Below are 23,064 nucleotides of genomic sequence, written 5' to 3'. Positions count from 1 at the left end.
CGCCTGAATCCTCTTAAATAACTCCTGTATAAGTAACTTATATTGTCATCCCCCCTCCCCCCCCCTCCCCCTTTGTAATAAATAATTGTTTTTCATAATGATGCAGGAACAACAATTCATACCCCTTGAATTTGATCTTATTACAATCACAAACCTTTGAGTATTATTGTTGTATATGCACCTCTTTGTATATGCACCAATACAAAGAGGTGCATATTTGTTGAAGGAAGAAAATCCATCCATCTATTTTCTTACACCCTTGTCCCATTGGGGTTTCCAGTGATCAACGGGCAAGAAGCGGGGTACACCCTGGACAGGTCGCCGGTTCATCACAGGGCAACACAGACAGACAGGACAAGCAATCATGCGCACACACATAAGGAGAATTTAGAGACCAATTAATCTGACAGCCATGTTTTTGGACTGTAGGAGGAAGGCGGAGTACTCACCCATGCACAGGGAGAACACGCATACTCCACACAAGACCCCAGGCCAGGAATTGAGCCCAGAACCTTCTAGGTGCAAGGCAACGGCGCTACCACCTGTGGCACTGACGCCAAAAACAAAACCATCCCAGTCAAAACCAGATAAATCCGTAGTATAAATATAATGTGGCATGCATTTGTATTGATCTCCATTTAAAGTAATACTCCTAAATATCACTATTGCAATAAATGTACCTTATGTGATATCAGCGTAGAATTTGTTCTGAACCAATTGCTTGGTGACGCTTTATTACTTTTTTACAAAGTATATTTTTTGCTAGTACAAAAAAAAAGGTTAGCTGGTGTAACAAAAACAAACCTTATCTCGGTGTGAACAAAATGAAGGTGTTTGTGAGAGAGTCAAATGCTTTCAACTGGCCTTGAGCTGAGTACAGCACTCAGATACAATCAAACTGAGTTTTTTGTGGGAGTGGCATGCTGATGCAAAGTTTTGGAACAAATGTCTGCTGTGAGACTGACTTAGACAAAATTAAATTAATCAATCCATCCATTGTCTATGCTTGCTTCTCCTTGCAGTGTCAGGACTCTGGCTGGGCCAATGATGTTGTAGTATTCTAACTTTTAATTTAAACTTGGTAACAGAAACATATTAAATGGTCTGTACTTATATAGCACTTTATCAAGTCCAATGGACAGTGTTGCACTTCAAACACACACTGATGGTGGCAAGCTGGACTGCAGCCACAGCTGCCCTGGGACACAATGACAGAGGTGAGGCTGCCAGGACAACCACCACCTGCAGGTAATGAGGAGACAATGACACAGGCAGACAGCATGGGAATAAAACCGGCAACCCAGCAATTTAGGGACGAACTCCTACCACAGTTGCCACCATCGCCCTCATTGTCTTATGAAAGACATTTCCAATCTCTTAAACCTTAAAATAATTAAATAATTTTAACTCTTGTTGAAAGAGTTAAAATGTTAAAATAAAAAAAACCCCTCTACATTCAGTTGTTAAAAAACTCTACATTCAGTGCCTGCAATGCTGGGGGTGGAAACCCCTTCGTTTTTATATTACAACACTCGTCTGGTGAAATTCCTCTCCCTAGAAAGTGTAAAACATATGAGAAGACATAAGATTCGGCTCCGTATAGGGGATGTGGAAGAGAAAAAAGAAATGACTGAAGTATCACACAGTCAAATATTTAGATTCACCCTCACACTGTTTTGTGTAAGCAGTGGAAATGAGGTAACAATACTGTAAATCGTAAGATTGATAGGGGCATTGTTTTACCTCACTCATTATGACATACAAGGATAAAATAAGGTTTGTTTCGTCATAACTGAGTCACCTTATTCTAGACTTTACATCATGTCAGTAACTCTCTGTTTACATATATCAGCCAGCTCTTTGACAGGGTTTGCACTGTGTCACTGTTAATCTGTCTTTACATCATGACCTTGAAAGAAAAAGGCCTCACTGGTGTTTGCTTCATTGACTCATCCTTATTATGTTGTGATCCCAGACTCTATTCTTCCTGATGTTATTTCTGCAGGAGGTAAATATTTCCTTTTGCCAGGGAAGCCCTATTCAGTGGATTAACGGCAGAATCCCAGGCATGCCGCCATAGTTTAGTCGGGACTATGCACGGGGAACGCCAGGAATGCATTGACTATGTGTTCACCGTATATTTGAAGGGTCTCACTGCATTCTCTACATGGCTGCTTCCGCTGTTACCCTAGGAATGAACAACAGCGACATTTTTAAACCTTTGCATGTCTGGTTAGTTGTGATAACAGAACAAAAGCTGTGGCATGTTTTTTGTCAGGGTAAACATGCTGTCTAGTAACAATAATGCCCAAGGTCTTTATATATATATATATATATATATATATATAAACGATCTCCGTGGAACATTTATTTTTACTGTTTCATGTGCAAAATGTTGTTTTCCATCCTTTGCAAGGATAAGTGTTTTGCTCAGTTCACTGGAAACTTTTGTCAATGTTGTTTTTAAATAGTTCTGGGTTTTACTGACTTTCTGTTAATTCAGAATCAATCCACTGAAAAAATCTAATTAAATAAGTTAAACTGAGACACAAAAATCAAGTATTAAAAATGACTGTTTAAGGCTAAGATGGCTAAAATGCACTCAAATCTGAAGAAAAACACGCAACTTGTAAAGTTTGTGAAGTTGATACAAAAAATCCCTGAGGGACACTTGAACATTATTTAACATTTTCATCTATTTTTTCCCACGATTATCATCAATCTCATTACACCATGTATATAAACAGCTTTTCTCAAAGGTGATTAAAAAAATGTTTATCCTTGTATCTGGCTTCATGTAAAGCAGAGACAAAAAAAAAGAAAAAACTCCCTTCCAGCTGGATAATTTCCTAAAACCACAGAAGCATTTTGTATCAGAGAATTAAAGCCATAAATAACCTTATTTTAACCTTGAAATCCTCCCTGTGGAAGTAGGGACCATTTTAGTTTTCCTTATCAACATGATGTCATGGTTGGTTGTCAGGAGTGTCTTTTTTTATTGCTCTTTCAAACACAATCATGATAAACAAATGTGTACACCCTAATTTGGCCACAGTCACATGTATTTATGATCAAGCACACACCATGTGGGGTTAAGTCAGTACATCAGTATGTGAACTACATTAGGAATCATCATTTTATTCTGAATTTCTTTTTTCTTTTTTTGTATGCGCTTTGCCCTTGGCACATCTCTACAGAGTCATGCACACTTAAAGCTTGGGACTGTGGGAAGAAGTCGCAAACCCCACATATGCAAAGACTCTCAGCCAGCATTCAAACAAGACCTCTATACTGCAAAGGAACAATCCAAACATAATCTTTCTTGCTTGCCATTACTCGATACTCGATTACTCGAAAGCTTTACCATTAACTCGATAAAGCCTGAGGCAAGCTGCAGAAGCAATGTGACAAAAACTAAACACACCCTATGATTCAACAGCTTATGGTTACTTGATGCAGTCCAGTCTTCTGACTGGTTCAGTGTCTCAGATCAAAGGTGAAGTTTAACCTGTTTTTATTCACAACAAAACATCTTTTCCTGGAGACATAGCTTTGCCAAGAAGTTACCTCGGGGTTAACTGCATCTACTGTGTGTTAAATATACTGTAGTTATGTAAGCACTGTGAAAGATCCTGTCAAGGATTCAAACTTATGATATTAACACATATTTACACAGGAGGCTTTATGCAATTTAATATTTTTATTGTTTGCAGCTGTCTCCATTTTTGCATCCATTATAGAGAATCTTAAAAAAGTACTAAACTTCTCATGTTTTCTCACATTAGATCCACTGATTTCATTATACTGGGGTTTTACTTCAGAAACAAAATAGGTAGAGTTTGAATGAGAAAGCTTAATTGATAAATTGTGTTTTTAAAAAACTGAGAAGTGCGAAGTGCATTTGCATTTTTCTGACTTTACTCTAATACATCTAAATAAAATCCTTCAGTAGCTACCACTTAGTTCATCTATGAGTATATATAGTATGTTCTGTGAAGGCCTCAGAGGTTTGCTAAAACACAGCGAACAAACTGCATCATGAAGACAAGGGAGCACAGTAGACGGGTCATAGATATAGTTGTGAGTAAGCAGAGTTAAGTTATAAAACTATACATAAAGCTTTGTTTGTCTTATGAAGCACCGTTTCAAACCTACTATGACTAAACTGAGAGCGTGAAAAAGGAGAGCTTTACTTGGAGAGCAGCAAAGAGTCCCCCAGTCTCTCTGGAGAAGCAGCAGATATCCACCTCAGGTAAGGCAATGTTCAGGGTTGATGGGTTTTTGGTTGAAGTAAATCTAACAGCTCTGAGAAGGAGAACTGTAATGTTAGACAAGGATATGTCTAACATTGCAGTTAGACTCCAGTGGGGAATCTGTGGCAAGACTTTTAAAATTGCAAGAGAAGTTTGAAGATTTTGACACGTACAAAGACTCGAAAAACATCTATTATTTTCCTTAAGTTTCACAAAGATGCACTATTGTGTTGTTGTTTCAAATAAAACTCTAATAAAACACATTGACAATGTCAAAATGTGAAGTGTAAAGCTTCAAGTTAACACATTTGGAAGGCACTCTATCTGCAGGAACTCTGCCATGACTGTAGAGACTCATTCAATGAGTAACACTGAAACAAATGGAAAGATAAAGACAGAAAAGGTCATGACAACCTCGTAGTGCTTGATAAAAAAAAAAAGCACTGTAGATTTCTGTCACTTATAATTTTATTTTATAATATATCTTGCTTACCTACTTCTATCTAAGTATTTGTCTCAGGCTGCTTTTTCTCTGTCTGAAATAGACAATGAACAAAGCATGGCCCAAATGCCAGTACTTTTCCACAAGGACAATATCATTAGTTTCCTCTTGGGCAAGAGGCTGGGAATGAGGCTAGCGGGGGTTAGTGGAGGAGTAAGCAAAATGCATCCGAAATGATGATGATTTGGATATCACTGATAGAATTAGAATTAGAATTTGCAAACAATAGCTTTGTTGGAAAATCGCCCAAAACGTTGTCCACATCTACAGGACGTTAGTTTGATGTTCAGTCTGTCTGTGCCATTAAGAACCATTAGAGATGGCACAAACCTTTATCAGAGTTCAAGTGTTTTTTTGTACATTAGTGGGAAGTGGAAGAAAAATTTATACATTTACAGCTGGAAGTCTTTTTTGTTATGTCTCTGCCATCTTTGTACATAAAGACAGCCATTTTTGTCCATCCTGCAATCATCTCTTATCATCCCAACATGTTTTGACATGGAAAAGGTTCTGTCATAATGGAAATAGAGCTTTTGAAAGCATCGGTTTTCCCAGATTATCAGCTGATTATCACTGGTCCTGAAGCATTGGAGCACCCCTGGATTATCACTCCACCAGCACCAAATGTGGCTGTGTTAGTTTAAAGCCAGGTTTAATGGGAATGCCCTCTAAAACATTCAACTTTTGTCTCATTTGTCCACAGAATATTTTCTCACATATCTTGGGAACCATTAAGTTTTAATTTGGCAAATGTGAAACAGCCTTTGTGTTGCGTTTAGTCAGTTGTGGTTTCACCTTTGAATTCTTTCATGGATACCGTTTTTGCCCAATCTATTTCTTATTTTTGAATCACAAACACTGACTTAACTGAGGTTAATGAGGTCTGCAGAACATATTTTGGGTTTTTTTGTGTGTATGACATGATGAGTTGTCAATGAGCTTCTGTAAGCCAATCACTCTTGCGAAGGTTCACCACTGTTCCATGTTTTCTCCATATGTGGATAGCAGCTTTTTCCCAGGTTCACTGGATTCCCAAAGCCTTATAAATACATTTTAACCTCAGTGTAAAAGATGTTAAAAATGACTCTGGTCCTGTTTGTTCTGTGAGTTCTATAGATCTGGAAACAATGTGTTGCTTTTTAAGATCAGCTTGCCTACTTCCTGCTGTCAGACAGGTTCTATTAACGTGACTTCTTGATAAACAGTAGAAACTGAACTGAGATCTCCAGAAAAGGTGGTCAATCACAATTATGTCATGTAACCTCTAGGGGTCACAAAAGGTGAGGTTGGCCTAGATCAGCTTTTGATGCAAAAAAAAAATTTCACATATAAAAACAGTTTTTATTTTCTCAGTCTACCTTTGACAGACATTAAATTTGTCTGATAAATGAATAACTATGCCTATGTAAATATTGTGATTACTTAAAAATTATATTTTTATGCCATTGTTTGTCCTTTATCCTGCAATTACTTATTTGTTTCACTGCCTGCCAGGTACACAGTCCTGTACACAGAGGCAAGTTAAGGTCATTCTTGAACATGTTTAGCTAATCATTGGCAATGTTGCATTATTTCTCTAAATAATAAACAGATTTTGTTGTATTTTCAATGACAAGAGAAATATTTTTATTCATTTTATCAATTATAAGCGTGACACCTGCTCCTAATCAACCAGAATGTGGTTTTGTCTGCACCCCCTCGCATCATGATACATTTCACTTGATACTATGGTAAGTCGCAGCATATCAGTGATGAGTCACAGACTAAACAGGCACTCAGATCATTGGCCTCCAAATGTCACCCTCTGAATCAAAGGAGGATCAACAGTGGGGATCAGATCTCTTTGTATAATATAGTGCCTTAGTCAACATAATACCCAACAATCTTTATTGGATTGCTTTATTTAGGATTCAGTGTCATAGTTTTAATCCAAGTCAAACAGAAAATTGACAACAGATGAACTATTTCTATGTTGTATTTCTAATTTAAATCCAGATGGAAAGTTACACTCATGTGAGATTTGGTCAGTAAAGGAAAACTGCAGAATGTGAAGCCTCATCACTACTGATGTTGGGATTTTGATTAGTTGAATCTTTGGTAAAGAAGCTTGGGATAACCGAGTCCTCATCAGATTCAAGGCGGATTAATTGCTCTTTGCTGGGGTTTATCTAATCCTAGTCAATAAGACAGCAGAGCTCTTTGCATAGGATGTACAGAAAGGAGTGATATAATGACTGATGATTTAGTTACAGTCTTAAATCTTTACATCATACCTTCTCTACAAGAGGATGGTTATGGTTTTGATATCTAACTAATGTAGTTATGATGTGATGGTAAATAATTTAAGATGAAATGCAATAAGGACAGAAGACGGAAGTAATCTGATCTGAATTTAAACAGCTTAATTTTTTTAATTCTTGTTTTTTTTAATGTGTGATTATTATTAATATTAATACACATGCAAACAAACACTAATGAGTTACATTGACATTTTAAAAGTAAAAGATTTATCACAGGTAATATGTATTTGTATTTGTAATTCCCAGTTACTACTGCTAGTATTATTAAACTGCAATAGTATATGAGGTGCAAATTATCCGTAAAGTTGTGCTTATGTTTATGAATGCCATTTGAAAGAACAAAATTATCCAAGGATGCTTAATATAATTCAAGTGCCCAATGCAACAATGTAAACTACTTTGGGTTGTTTCACATTATGAATATAATAAACAGAAAACCTCAATTTCTGTTATCTGTTCAAACAACTTTTACTCGGGTAATGTACTTATTTCAGAAAATAAAGAATGAAACCGCACCTTCCTTCTGGTCTCCACAGAAACTTTATTTAGTCTCTAGAATAAAAATAATGTATATTCTCTCAAAAAGGAAAGAAAAAACTTTTAAAGCTTTTTCCTGTACAGCAATCGTCTCTCATCATCCCAACATGTCTCAACTTGAAAAAGGGTTTGCCTGTCCCATTCACTGACATTGTGCACCCAGGGTTGGGCAAAACTTGATTCAAATCTTCCTTTAAATTTTCATATTTTTGCAGTTGTGACTCAAACAATTACCACAATCCAGAAGATCAGCAGATTGAAAAAAGAAATTTTAATGATGACATCAGAAATAAGCTGTGCCAACAAAATGCTAACCCTGACACAAACGTTATTTAAGTTTTGCAGCATCAGTCTAAATTTATGCCACCAAAAAAAACAAAACAAAAAAACCCCACTGCATTAAAAAGCTGGTTGAGTCAAGACTTTAAAAATACTTTTTATTTCTTTGTTCTTTGTAAATTTTCTTCTTTTTTTTCCCCCACTTATGCATTGCACAATAAGACACATTTGGTAGGAGATTCATAAAAAATAACCTTAAATAGACAATATTTAAAAACAGACAGTGGACACACAATAAACAGTTTAGTATGGAAGCAATTTGAACAAAATGAGCCCTAAAAGATTTGCAAAAGACTTTAGTTTTCTAATGTGAAACACAACAAGACATCAAATAAGAACTGACTGGTGCTTTCTGTTACAATAAAATAGCCACAAAAAAAAAATCAAACATAATGTAGTGTAAAACACAATGTGTATAAAGTAGTAGAAAGAGCAATAATGCTCCAAATGCAACTGAAATTTGGTCAAAAGTGACTAAATTAATTATACCATGTCTATTTTTGACTACAACAAAAAAGAAAAATAATTTAAGTTATGCTTCTCTTTCTGACACCAATCAGCAGAAAAACATGGATACATTTCTTATTACAACTCCATAAAGTGGTTCTAAATGCAACACATTAAGTAAGTCAAATCAATTGTTTCAATTATCACTATTAAAAATATATTTTAAAACATAAACGGCATTTGCAACATTCTTCAAGTACCCAGCAATTCTTCTTGATGTTTTCTCTTGCACCCCTTCTAAAGAGGTCATAAATATTTCAACTCATCCTCAAATGCAACAAAAACATATATAGTAAGGCAAATATTAGATTCACTTATAGAACAACTCTGAAAGTCCCAGTCAACATTTTAAATGCAAGATTAACAATAGGATTCAAAGTCACATAGAAGTACGATGTGTTTTGCTTTTCTTTTTCACGTGGAGAAGCTTTACTCATTTAAAAATGATAACAAGCTTAGATCCCTGTTAATGAGATACAAAAAATAACTGTAAATATTACAGACAAAATGTATAACCCGTGAAAAATTTTTTTACTGCTGTAACAGCCCAAAAAAACCTTGCACTTATCTTACATATTCAAAAGAAGTACTCTAAACAGTTCTGTACGGGGTCCAACTACAGTGAGAAGTACACAAACATGAATATGCCCACAGAGCAGACCACAAATAGGGCCAGGTTGAGAAGGAGTTTAACTCTGGGGGATTCGTACAGCATCGCTGCAATCACCCGCTCATCTTCCTGCGAGATTTTCTGCGAAGCACCATGTGGTTCTTCTTTGTACCCACAGAAACAGTCAATAAAGCGCATGCACAGGCCTTTTTCTCCTGGCTCGGTTCTGGTCATATCCATCTGGTTGAAAGCAGGCTGCTCAGCAGGGGTGGAGGCAGGGGACGTTTCCGTGCTGGGAGTAGCTGGATCATGGTCTGTGGACGGGACCAGAAGCTTGATCTCAGCTCCATCTAGACACCTATCCATTTTGACATCTACAGGAATGTCTTTATAGTAGACTTCGCTGCTGTTGCACGGGTTCTTCTCTGTGAGACCGTACTTTACAGCTCTGTCCTTCGGGGGAACCTTTTCCAGCTTGCGGAGCCCCCAGACTGTGGCGGTACGCACCTGTTCATCATCCGGTGCAGAGGTACAAAGACTGACCACCACAGCAACCAACCCTGAAATCCAGAAGAGTCCAGCTGCAAAGTACATGTAATGAATGTGGACGATGAAGAAGGGTCTGTTGTCTGGCTGGTCACAGCGAGGCTGGCGGTAAAAGAAGGCGAGGATCAGCCGTACGGCACCGAGCACGAAACCCGTCATCCCTCCCCAGAAGGCGCCCGTCTCGTTACACCTCTTCCAGAACACACCGAGCAGGAAAAGGGCAGCTATTGGTGGGGTGAGATAGCCAGCAACTTCCTGGATGTACATGTATGTCTGTCCACCTTGCATCTCAATGATTACAGGGACCCAAGCGATGCTGATTACCACCATGACCACAACAAACATACGGCCTACAATCAGCAGCTCGCGTTGCGTAGCTGTTTTCCGGACAGTCTGGTAGATGTCCAGAGTGAAGATAGTACTTGCGCTGTTGAAGATTGAGTCAAGGTCACTCATCAAAGCAGCAATCATGACCGCCATCATAAGACCCCTGAGACCCACCGGCATCACCGCCATCACCAGGCGTGGGTAAGCGATGTTCGAGCACCCAGCCTGGGAACCGCACACAGCCATGCAGTGCTCCGGCCCGATGCAGGCAATCTCATCTGCGAATAAGATGCGGGAGATCATTCCTGGAATGACTATCACAAACATGGGCAGGATCTTGAGAAGTCCAGCCATGAGTGTTGAGCACTTAGCATGAGCAATGTTCTTAGCAGCTAATACTCTCTGCACAATGACCTGGTCTGCACACCAGTACCAAATGGATGCAGGGGTTTGCCCCAGAATGAAACCTGGCCAAGGAATATCCTCATCTAGAGGGCCGCGAAGGATGTGTAGTGAGTTTGGCTTTGGTTCACTGCGACAAGATGGTGAATATGTGTAGTTTCCAGCAGCCATTATTGCAGTGACATTAGGAATGGCTTGCATATACTTAGTTCTGACCCCTTCTAGTCCACCAACTTTGATTAGGCTCATGATGGTTAAGGTCAGGGCTCCACCAATCATCAGCACTGCCTGAAGAGCATCTGTGTAGAGCACTGCAACCAATCCACCAGTGATGGTGAGAAGAGCAGTCATACTGATGAGCAGAAGAATTGAAAGATAAAGGTTCCACCCCAAGGACTCCTGAATAAAGAGAGCACCAGCATACAGATCCACGGAGAGCTTGGTGAAGACGTAGAGCAGCACAGATAGGCAGGCGAAGTAAACCTTCAGCCTGTGCCCACCAAAACGTTTTGACAGGTACGCTGGCATAGTGTAAACTCCAGAGTAGATGTAGACGGGGACAAACACCCAGCCGAGCAGCTGCAGAAGGAGGAGTGCATTGAATTCCCAGGCTCCTACAGCAAAGCCGCTTGCTGCACCCGACCCAGCCAGACCTATGAAGTGTTCGCTGCCAATGTTGCTGACGAAGAGGGACGCCCCTATCACTACCCAGTTCATGGAGCGTCCAGCGAGGAAGTAGCCACTCACGGTGCTGCGATTGGCTTTCCACATGGCCAAAAGCCCGATGGCCAGCACCAGGACAAAATACAGTGCGACCACTGCAATGTCCGCTGCTTCCATCCTGGCATGCATTTTTACAAATTAATTCCTTTAAAGCTTAAAAAGAAGCAAATGTACAAGTGTTCTTAGTGTGATTCATTTAAAAAAAATAGAAATATTTTTAAAATTTTGCTGCTTTAGTTTTCAGTCAAAGCAAAGGCTGGTTAATGATCCACTGCCAGGTCGAAAAAGCTTAACGAGGTAGTATGTTGGCTCTGGGTTTGTTGGAGGCTGAGGAGGGCGTTGTAGGACACCAGTTTAGAAAAGCTAAGATTAAATATTCCTGTAAAACAGAAAAAGAGAAACACATCATTAGTATTATGACTTTTACTTGGAAAAAAACACTGAACACAAACATGTTAGAACTCACAACAGGAGAGACATTGAGTAATGTGTACTGACACCAAATTCAAGGTCACACAACAAAACGTATGACAAAAATGATTAGGAAAATAAATAGTGAAATGTCAAACATAAAAAATAAAAAAAAAAACAAGATTTGCACCTTCAGTGAACTGGGATTTGCTTCGGTTGTATTTTTCCAGTGCCACCCAGACTAAAAAGGGATTTACCTTTCCTGAGATTTTCTTCCTAATCTGTTCAAATACAACTAACGTCGCAACATGCTAGAGCTGAAATATTATGTAAGGTGAGTCAAGAAAGCACAAAATGCCGCTGGCAACAGCTACACAGTTCCTACACGGCCTATTATGAGGCCATGTTGGTGTCCTCTAGAGTGTCATGCAACTCCTTTTTGGATTAAGAACATGCCTACACTTAGAAAATCCCACAAAGATACACACACACACAAAAACATGATTTTAATTAGCCCTAGAACATCCTGTGTGCCTTTATTGGACAGTTCCTCAAAATGCCTCTTTTTAAATAATCATCATTAGACTTCACTGAAATAAAGATCACTATGAGACTCAGTATCAAAAATTATCTTTTACAGATATATTCAAATTACCATCAGCAAATGTTACTAATATCACCTACAGTTACAGAAATTGAATCATCTGGTTTATTATATGAATTTCAATTAAATTGTTTTCTTTGTCTTAGCTGTCAAGAGATAACCACCCCCCATTGGGATGTACCATTAAAAGAATCAGGGGTGCACATTCTTGTGGTTGTGGTGAGTGTTTACCAGTGCAGCGTTTTCTACAACACTGTGACTGAAACTGGGAACAACTTTCTGCACATTTTTGAAGAAACTCCTGCACACTTAAGTTAGCTCCCTACAAGCATTCTCACAACATTTTTCAGAGCATCTCAGTGTCAATGTGTTACCTCAGCTGCAATATAGCAAACAACAATCCCCGGGAATATGGTGACGGGATCTAAAAACGGTTGCTGAACCGCTATTAGTATCATGCATTATTGAGTATAATTGGATTTATAGGGAAATGTTGCAATGGATTTGTTTTTCTTATGTTGATTTGTTTTTTGAAATCATGACGCAATGCTTCGTGAGATCTTACAGCCTACTGCATGTTGTCAGGCAGGTTCTATTTAAGAGTTTTCTGCCCCATGTGTGACCAATTAAATGATTGTGCTTTATAGGTTTTCCATACGTTTGTGTTCATACTAATGTATTAAAAGAATTAGCATCTCAAATTGTAGTATAGTATCTGTTTTATGATTATAGTGAATGTTGTTTAGATATCAAGAGATGTGCAGCTCGATGCTCAGATTCTGCAAAAGGTGAGTTATCTTACCCCAGGTCTTTATCTCTTCACTCTCCAGTAGGACTTAAAATGTTGTATAAATAGTACTTTGACATATAAATCTCAAACTTATTTGCTTCATACAGGACAAAAATTTATCCAAAGGCGATTTTTGTGGAGGATTTCCATAAATGACTGCAGCCAATGCTCTTAAACTGACCATCCACTCAACAGAGGTGCCAGATCTAAGTTTCTCCTGTAGGGTGAATATTTGGTGAACAATACATATTCAGATAGACAATCAGATGGATTAAATAAAAATCCAGAGTCAGCAAAAAGGAATACATTTGGGAGAAGTTTGAGCACATCTGTTTTTTGTTGGGGGTTTTTTCGCCCCCCATCATCACAAACACTTAAATGTTTGGCCTCTCCTGAGGTTTCACCCTGCCATACATAGCAGAAAATAACCCCCACGCCTTCTTTTTCACAACCATGCTCTATGCAAAAGCATCTCTCTCAATAAAAGAAGTCTTTGTTTTCAGCTTTATTAAGTCATCAACAAGGCCCATTTCTCCATGTGGTTGCCATAAACTGCCTAAGAGACCCTGGCTCAGAAACACTGGGAGATTTCTCAGTAAATAAATTTTTTATTTTTGATTTGCAAAGTTACATAATACGGGATTAAAACATAATCACTATTTTTCCCCAATGTTGCCAGGACCGACTTACTCAGCCCCAGTGCCAGAATAACAGTGCTGTGCATTCTACATGTGGTAGCTCACATTTTATTGAAACCGTTCTTGTTGAATTATTTTGATAATAAAATAGTTAGCCTGGATAGAGAAAGAATCAAGCTTTTATCTTAATTTAGTATAATGCAGGGGTGCCGAAAGTCGTTCCTCGAGGGCCGGCATCCTGCATGTTTTAGTTCTTTCCGTGCTGGTAATAACAACCTTTTCAGCATGTCAGTGTTCTTCTTAGGCCTTCTAATGAACCATCATTTGATCCAGGTGCGTTAAACCAGGGAGAGAACTAAAACATGCAGGGTGCCGGCCCTCGAGGACTGACTTTGGGAACTACTGGTATAATGAGCTGGTCCAGAAGACTGAAGATAACCACTAGTGTAAGAGGAGTCAAGTCTAAAAATAACTCCAAATACACAAAACACCATTGTAGTTTATCCAAACGCTATTTTATTCATATTTAAATGGTTGTCATGTTTGGTTTAGGTGGTTATTTCTAAAGAAGCAGATTATTGTTTACACAGAAAATGAAGGTAGGAGGCAGTCTGCCACCAATGATCTTCCTTTGTGCAACATGTGCACAGAATAAAACATGTAAAGAGTTTTCAGTCGGAATTACTAACAGATATGTAAGGCAGCATAAAGAGAAATTAAAAAAAAATGTTTATTTCACAAATGTAATAAATCATTTTACACTGATATTGGACAATTACTCTGTTCAGAAACCCTTTATCTTCCATTCTAAATATGTTTCACAAAAAAAAGATAATTGATGGCCTTCTTCCCAAATGAATTTATTCTGTTTGGAATATAGGACAAGTCTTTGCAAGCCAGCCTACCTATGATGGTGCCAAAAAATATATCTGGCCTCCCAGACCCATGCTACCTCGAAAAAGGTTTAAAAAAAAAAAAGAACACACCCATACGACGGAAAGGTGCACAGGCACACAATTTTAAAAAATCGTCATTAAACTCCACAGAGTTAATCCAAAATGGAAAAGAGTTTTATTTGCAGTTACATAAAATAACTCCACTGGTATTATGCGATGCGTTTCAAGGTCCCCAACTTAGCTTGAGAGATGGCATGGACACTGTCAGGTGACACAGCGACACGACAAGGCTGCGTCATAAAACAGGTATAACAACAAACCGCAGGTGTAACTCTTCTGCTCTTCCTCCTCCTGTCAGTTTAAATCCCAGGCTAACAATTACCTTCCAGCTGTGGCTGAATTTCTGTCTTCAAAAGCAAAACGCAGCAGAACACCAGACGGTTAAATTGCACTAAACCTTATCAATACAACCTAAATCATTTGGTATCAGCCCCGCAGTACAAAGAGAGGAAGGTGATACAAATTAATCCCATTGAAACAGCTTATGGAGGACATGAAACGGGGTGTGTTGTTGTTGTTTGTTTAGTCACAGGTGAGGCTCTATAACTCCACTTGAGCTTTGGAGCAACATAAAACGCGACGCAAGAGTATCGCTACGGAACAATGGGGCTTCAATTGGCGTCCAGATGCGGATGACAGCCGCAGACTGCCCCGAGAATACAAAGAGGAGGCGACACCAGCGCACGAGCAGACACGGACCAACCTATCAGGTGGCAAGAAAATTCTAGAACAGCCGCTCATTCATTCGCGTGAAAATGCCGCGACATTACACGTCTCATTCATAACCACTCCGGTATGTCTGGGACATTTGCCTGCGCTCGCAAAGCCGAATTGTGGCGTTAAGCGGGTCTTTTCTTTAAGATAACGACTGTTTTCGTACACTGACGTCAGCATTCTGATGTTGTCAGACGAGGTTTACTAAAACAATCGCTGATATATATATATAGAGAGAGCGTGTCTTTTATTGGAAACACACCCCGAGCGGGTTAATAGTGATATTCAGTCGGTATATTTTAAATGGGATCAACTTAAAGACGTGGATTACACTCACCGGTTGCACTGGAAAAAAATGTAACTCAATAGACGCGCTTCAACACGCCACTCCACGCCCCTTGAAGTCGATGAACAGGAAGAAGAATATACTCAGTCCGCCCAGGAAGAGACACTACACACTTGTTTTCTCGCAGTGTGTAGATATGACCAGGATAAGTCGGCTTCCCCAGCTGAAGGAGAGTTTCGCTTCAACTGTGATGCTCTGTCGGACAACGATAATCTATCAGCCTCGTACTCCTTATAGGAACCAATACAAATCCACGCCCCACACGTGGACCCGTGACGTATTAAAGGGACGCACCAAATGCGCCTAGAAGTTGTTCCGGCTAATTACCCGCATTAACCCCCATGCTTAAATCGAGAGACCCAGGCCAGGTGCGTTTTAGTTGGGTCTTATCCCGTATCTGGTCTCGTATGTCTTTAAAATAAACTTCACTTGCATTTGCTGTCTTGTGGAAATATTCTAGAATTTCTTGTCAATGCACAACTTTTTATTGGTCTTCAAGCAAACTGTAGCGTACATAAACCTACTAAATCATTTTCAAAACATGCAGCCCTATATTTAGACACAAAGGTCCCTGCTTATCTTAGAACAATACATTAATAATAGTAAATCTCTGAGCTGCTTGGAGTTAGAGAAACTACCAGAAGGGCCTGCTCTTTCTGGCTACGGAAGTCTGACACTTAATCTAATTTGGGTTTAGATTTGAATCCTGGAAAAATCTAGGTAATTAGTGCATGTTTTATTAGATTAATACAGCAGCTCCACATTCCCGTTTGGATTTTTTGAGGGTTTTGTCAGATAATAATAATGTTGCCCATACCAATCAGAAAATATACTTTTTAAGGAATATCTGTTTTTTGGGGGGGGTTTTTACAAAGCAGTCTTCCAATCCCGCTTGTGATCCAAATTAAGTATACCTGTCATTGTAAAAAGCTATCACTCATGTCCTTTAAGGGCATAATTTATGATAAGCAATGTGTATTTGGTGTTTTGTAAAATAACTACTTTCAAACTTGAATGTTAGAAATGCTTGTTCTTGAAAAGCAAAATAATCCTATTTTGTGTTCTAATGTGAACATTTTGAATATATGTTATATATATTCAATATATGTTATATATATGCAATAACAATATGTTACATATTGTTATTGCATTAGTGAGAAATACATCAGGCGTTTTTGCTGCTTGGATATTTAAAAGTATGCCAGTAGGGCTGCCAATAAATTGAATGAAAGTCAATCAAACTACTCTAGGTCTTCTGATTGGCCTCCTTGCCCTGCTACCACAGGTGTTACAACTACAATTCATTCTGATGTGGTTATTATAACCAATTACGCTCATAATGTAAACACAAGAAACATTGCTGCTATATCTATTTTCTCGTAATATTAATATTATCAAATTTTCTCAATTGACAAATAAAATTATAGTAAAATATGGTGACTTTCTCTGAAAAAGCCTGCAAAGGAAGGCATGGTTCTCCATATAAAAGGAGCAAGAGGACAGGGTAAATTTCCACTCACTACTCTAAACGGGTATCTTGAAAAATTCCATCTCCCGCGAAACATCATCTCCCAGCATGCCTTGCGGGACAGAGGTTATTGTGTAAGAAGGGGAAAAGATCATGTTGTGAGTATCAGGAAGTGAATTCATTCATTCATTGGATTTTCTGTTTGCTTTGACATATCCTTAGAGCTTTAGACTTATTTCACTGTGGATTTCAGTCCATTGTATTTTGACTTGTTTACATTTTTAAACTGAATAGTAATTCTCTTGTAGGTTTGCTACACAAATAAACTTAGTTGTGGATAAAAATTAAAGTTCTTTATTTGCATCATAAGTGTAATTAAGTGCATTTAGTAAATTTCTTTTACTCTTGTGTATCCAGAAGTTTGTGTGTTGCAGAAGAACTGTGAGAAGCAGGCAAAGATTTCTTTGGCTCAGTCTATCTTTTGCTAAATGAGGAAATAGTTACATTGAGTTTCTTTTTCTAATTATCACGTTTTCTAGGTTAAAAGCATTTAAAATACATTTTACTAACCCAAACTGGGGTAGAAGAAAGATAATAGATCCGGACCTGGATTGATAGCATATTAAACCAAGAATAAAATATATTTAGACAGATATTTACAGTTTCTCTGTTCTGTTCACCAAACAATGATTATTTGGTTGAAATAAAGTTCCAAACATTTAGCATCATCCATAATGTCGGTTATTATGAGCATACAAACCCGCTCTTCATAATATCTAGAATTCTCAAATTTGAGGAGCTTGTAGAATTTAAAATGGCTCAATTTATGTTCAAAGTATCTAAAAAGTTGTTACCTGAGTACATACAGAGCACGTTTTCTGAAAGAGAAGGGGGGTATAACTTAAGGGGTCACTCAAACTTCAAGATCCGCAATTTTAGAACAACAAGAAAGAGCTTCTGTATTTCAATTAAAGGTGTAAAGTTATGGAACAAGTTACATGAAGATTTAAAACAAAGCAATAGCTTAATACAATTCAAAAGAAAGTACAAGGAGGTAATTTTCAATAGATACACATATGGGTGACAGAAAGCAATAAGGTGTGTATTGCAGATAACAACTTGGTGTAAGGGTTTAGAAAGACAAACCAGCAAAAAATAGGAAAATGTATGGGTAAATATTAGTAACTGTTACTTCTGACTGCCATTTTGATTTTGATTTTGATTTTTTTAATGACAGTAGGACTCTAAAGTTTCAAGTGTTTAGGGGGTAGGAGTTTATAAGTTCTCACTTCTTCCTACCCCATTTTGAGCATGATATGTTAACTGAAACAAAAAATCTGTATTTCCTCTTCTTTTTTATGCACTTCTTGTTACTGTGCACTATTTTATTTTTATATTTGTATCATGTTCGAATAAATTTCATTTCATTTCATTTCATTTCATTAGCGACATCAGTAATTACTGGGGAATTAAACTGAGACTTACGTAATGCTGCTGTTGATTAAAAATATAAACATTAATCAGACATAACAGGTGATAGCTAAACTACCACCTGTTATGTGGTTAACACTTTATCACACTTTGGGAGTTATTAGCATGAGATAACCTCAAAACTATTTTATCATCTCGTGTGGCAAGATTATTGCTGTGTTTGTCAGCATGATCACAGTAAATGTCTCGCGTTTTTCAGTTCGTCTTTCGGGGAGGAAACTTCTCTATTAACAGACTGAGATGGAAAAGTACAGACAAAATTTCCTTGAAGAAATGTCCTGACTTTGGATGTTCCTTACTGATTGCATTTTATGTTTTTAAACACAAAAAACTAAGCTCTTCTGTTAATTTTTTATTGTGTTCCAACAAATATAAATAGCTGTTGGTTCTCCTGCTTGATTTAGAGCACTTGACAAAACCAGATAGTAGTGTGTGCTTTGCTTATTATCCCAAGTCTATATTACGCATACGAAATGCCTTGTTTTGTATGAACAAGACATTGTATAAATTTTGTGTCTGTGTTAAGTTGTAAAGCATTTTGCTTAATCTTGTAAAGTTAATTGCCCAATTAGTATATTGCTTTCAGTGTTTATAATCGTCTTTATAGCTACTGAGTGGGTTTACAGGTAAAAGGTCACAGAGGTACAGCTGCAATCAAACACAAATGGCACAAACAGGTGAGAAATTAGTTCAGGGTCAGCAGGTTGTATTAATTTCACAACCAAGGCAGATCTTAATGCATTATCTAGTCTTATCCTTGGGACTTTAAGTTTCACTAGTCACTTTGGTTTTCAGTTTTACATTATTTTGCATTTTAAATTTTCAGCTATTTACATTTCTAGTTACTTTGTGTTTTGTCATCTTCTGTTTGTGTCTTTTTCACTTATATCTATTTTTTTCTGTGTTAATCATTTTCAGTTATACAGTATTCACACTGTGGCTTTGCAGAGGCCTCTCCAATTCAAGCTCTTCTCCAATTCAAGCTCCTTTCACAGCTGTTCCACAATTAGTCATCAGACTTGCCTGTTCCTTGTCCCTGTATGAACCTCTTCTCAAAATTTATTGTCCTAGTAATTACGACAACTTTTTATCCCTCTGCTGCCGTCAAAGTCTTTTTAGGGTTCTTCCCTGTTGGTTTGTATCACCTCTTGTTTTATTTTTGTAATTTCATCTTTAAATTTACCTCAATAGATCAATTTAATTTAATGAGCTTCCAGAATGATTGTGCACAAATCATCTAATCCACAGTATTTTATTTTTGGCAAAAGTTAATCACCGCAATGCAGATGGAGGTTCAGATATATGGTAATCCCCACCACCAGATGATTTATTCACTCATGTATTAAGCCTGAAGCCCTTCTAAGCAGAAACAATGTTTGTTGTTGAAATTCAAAATGGAGATGTTGGCAGGTTTTCTCTTAACGCGTCCATGTCAATTACAGTAAACAGAGCGGTTTTTGCATCTTTATTTAGTTTGAAGGGTTGGAGTCACAACTAGTAGCTTGGAAATCCATGCGTGATAGTACAGACCAGTCAGACAACTTATTTTAAACTGATACTATGCAAAGGTATCAGGTAAAAGTATTGTGCGAAGGTGAATAAATATGTGTGTTCCAGGATCCGGTTTGACAATTGCACCTTATGCAATCAACTGTGTCAAAGATGCAGTCTAAATTAAAAAGAAAAAAGAAAAAAAAAAGATAACAGCCATAAAACAAGATGTCGTCAGTCTTATGTTACTTAGAACTGAGGCTACTTAGATTTATTAACCAGGAGAGGTCCCATTTAAGTTTCAAGATTTATATATCTATATAAATATATATATTTATATATATATAGTTATATATGTATATATATATATATAAACAAGAATTTAGATTGAGTTAAAGAAAAATAAATATCAAAATGTAATTTTGAGAATTTAAAGAAAAGTTGTCTGTGACATCATAACAACATGAACCTTGAAGCTACTTACGGACAAAGCTTGAAATAATGAGGGCCACTCATACCAGAACATGTATGTCTGTTCTTGTGACACAAATTGTCATATAGTCAGATCACACAAAATAGTTTAAAAAGTTCAAGAAAAACCCAGACACCTTCAAGGCAGAAGCTAGTGTTAACCTGGATGCTTATGGGACGTCAGTGTCACTTTCCACAGTAAAGTGAATTGTAGCCTGCAAAGCCATTTGTAAGGATTTTGGATTCGGGGAAAGCCTCTTTCCACAGATGGCGGAAACATGAACCTGTCGGGAACCTTCCAGGAATAGGCGAGCCTTGCAAAATGACTCCAAGAACACATCAACACTTCCTCTAGAAGGTCACAAACAAACCCAGAGCAACATCTGTAGTAAGACAGCTACCTCAGTCAGTGTTCAAGAATCAACATTTAGAAAGAGACTGGGGCAAAATCACATCCACAGGGGAGTTCAAAAGTAAAAACCACTGCAGACTGAAAAGTGTAATCTTACACTTCCAAAAAATCTTTTTAATATTTTACTTTTGAGAAACTATTCTCTGTAGTGATGAAACAAAATCTAAACTTAACTTAATAAATCGGAGTATGTTGTAAATACTTAATTCCCAAAGCTTAATTTTTTAACAAGAAACTACTGTGAATAAGAACATTCAACTCACTCATGGTGCAGTTTGATGTATGCAAATATAAATGCCAAAAATGAGCTAACAATAGCTCATCTATATATATAAGATAGCAAAGACATCATAACATTATAAATTATATGCAAATAAGCTATAATTTATAATTAAAAATCAGATTTACAGATTTTTCCATGGTCACCAATGGTCTTAACCTGATCTGAAGTGTCATTCTGAGCAAATTTCTTTTTTCTACCTACAACACGAATAGCAGCATTATTTTTGTTAACCTACTTAAGTTAAAGAAACTTGGTGTCATCAGAGCACATTTTTTCACACAAAAATCAGTTGAAAAAAGTTTAAAACTTTCTCTTCGGTTTGCAGACAATCGAGTAATGTCTTGTCGTGTAACAAACATTAAGCATTGAGCCTTTTACAATCTAAATTCCTCACCACTTTCAACTTTTTTGCATGGATTCAACTTATACAAGTTAATATATTACTTTTTTTTAAGATGGGTTTAAAAAAAAGTTTAATACTTTCTTTGTTTTATCTTCTTAGATGAGTATATTTATCCTGTGTATTTTCTTTTTTAATCTACGTATTATTTAATCACTGACTACATCCTCACATTCTAAGTTCATTCTTTGTGAGCCCAGACATTTTCGACAAAAACAAGTACAGAATGTTTTTTGAACTGCAGTGGCCCCATCTACAGGCTTAAACCTGAACATGCAGATTATTTTCTGTGCAAGGATGTACTGTCAATCTATTATATAACTAGATAAGTCTTCCATCAAGTCTTAATATGTAAGACGTAATGCATCATGTTCAGCAAATTTTGGTTTAAATAATGAAAAGGGATTTTGCCATCCGTTCGCAGAAAAGACTCACAGTCATATAAAATTCTAAACAACAGAAGCTGTAATGAAGCAATAATAGCCAGTGAGACAATTGTATTCTAAGTTGTTGTTTTCTCAATTTAGGTTCCATTGCTCTTTCTAGATCAAATTAAATCTCACATTTTCTCAACATGTGCCAGGATGATAGTTTTGAAAAGTAAAAAACTGGACAGCTTGGATGAACAATCATTAGACTTTTTGCGTGTTAAATAATAGAACAATATCATATATGCTTATTGAAACTAAGAATTGATCATTAATATCTACATCTAACAAACTCTAATACTGTCAGCAGTTTTCTTTTTCTTTTTTTTTTTAAGTTCCGGGTCTGAGTCTGATTTAATTTAAAGAAGGACTAGAAACAAGAATATATTTGTTTTTCCATCTATCCAATTTTCTCCTCTGATTAGAAAACCTTTTGACACTATCCAGCTCCACAACAGGTATTTCAATAACATGTCAGTGGCAAGTGCCTATGTAGAACCGAGAGGAAAAATCCACAAAGTAGGCAGATGTCTTAAACCACCTCAGCAGACTCTTTTGATGCAGTGGAGCAGTAGCTCAAATTTGACCTTACACATCTTCTCACCTGATTTCTAGGAAGGAACTAAGCACCCTATGAAGACCGTTGACTTCTGCTACTTCTTCAAATTAAATATATTTAGTGGAAGAGGGGGCAGCAATGGGTTTTCTGAAAAGAAATCCCTAGACACAATCAACAACAAAATCAAACATAAAACGTATAAAATAAGTAGAAACTGAAAAATCAATACCTTTTAGTTCTCTGGAACTAAAAGGTATTGATTCACTGACTGTTAATAAGTTAATGTTGGAGGTGATTAATTTATAATTCCAGGAAAAATATGGATTTTTGTTTCTAGTTGCTTGCATATGACACAGATTTAACAGTTACACCCAATATAACCGTAATATGTATTTAATAGTTAAGGTATTACTGTTTATGGGACTATAGTAATTCATTTACAAATTCCAGATTAGTTTTTTTTTTTTCAAATTGCTTATATCCAATACAAAGTTATTAGTTATTTTTACATAGTTTTGCTTAGTTGACATACTATGTCTTTTAAGCATTGTTTGCA

At 37.2% G+C, this 23,064-nt stretch overlaps 1 protein-coding gene across 2 annotated transcripts; it reads right to left on the bottom strand.

The window, feature by feature from the left end:
* Positions 1-7,576: 7,576 nt before the first annotated feature.
* slc5a3b (solute carrier family 5 member 3b) lies at positions 7,577-15,842 on the bottom strand. Of its 2 annotated transcripts, XM_028023802.1 has the most exons (3): positions 15,497-15,842; positions 14,575-14,646; positions 7,577-11,425 (listed from the first exon to the last, which is right to left on the bottom strand). In XM_028023802.1, the coding sequence occupies exon 3, from the start codon at positions 11,173-11,175 to the stop codon at positions 9,055-9,057; it is 2,121 nt and encodes a 706-aa protein (XP_027879603.1). In that variant the 5' UTR covers positions 11,176-11,425; positions 14,575-14,646; positions 15,497-15,842; the 3' UTR covers positions 7,577-9,054. The 2 variants fall into 2 exon arrangements, with proteins under 2 accessions (XP_027879603.1, XP_027879602.1); XM_028023801.1 differs by lacking the exon at positions 14,575-14,646.
* Between the last annotated feature and the right edge of the window lie 7,222 nt (positions 15,843-23,064).

The sequence above is a fragment of the Xiphophorus couchianus genome, chromosome 7, assembly GCF_001444195.1.
Source record: "Xiphophorus couchianus chromosome 7, X_couchianus-1.0, whole genome shotgun sequence".
Lineage (NCBI taxonomy): Eukaryota > Metazoa > Chordata > Actinopteri > Cyprinodontiformes > Poeciliidae > Xiphophorus > Xiphophorus couchianus.
Note: the sequence above shows the minus strand (reverse complement) of the source record. Positions and strands in the feature narration are given on the sequence as shown.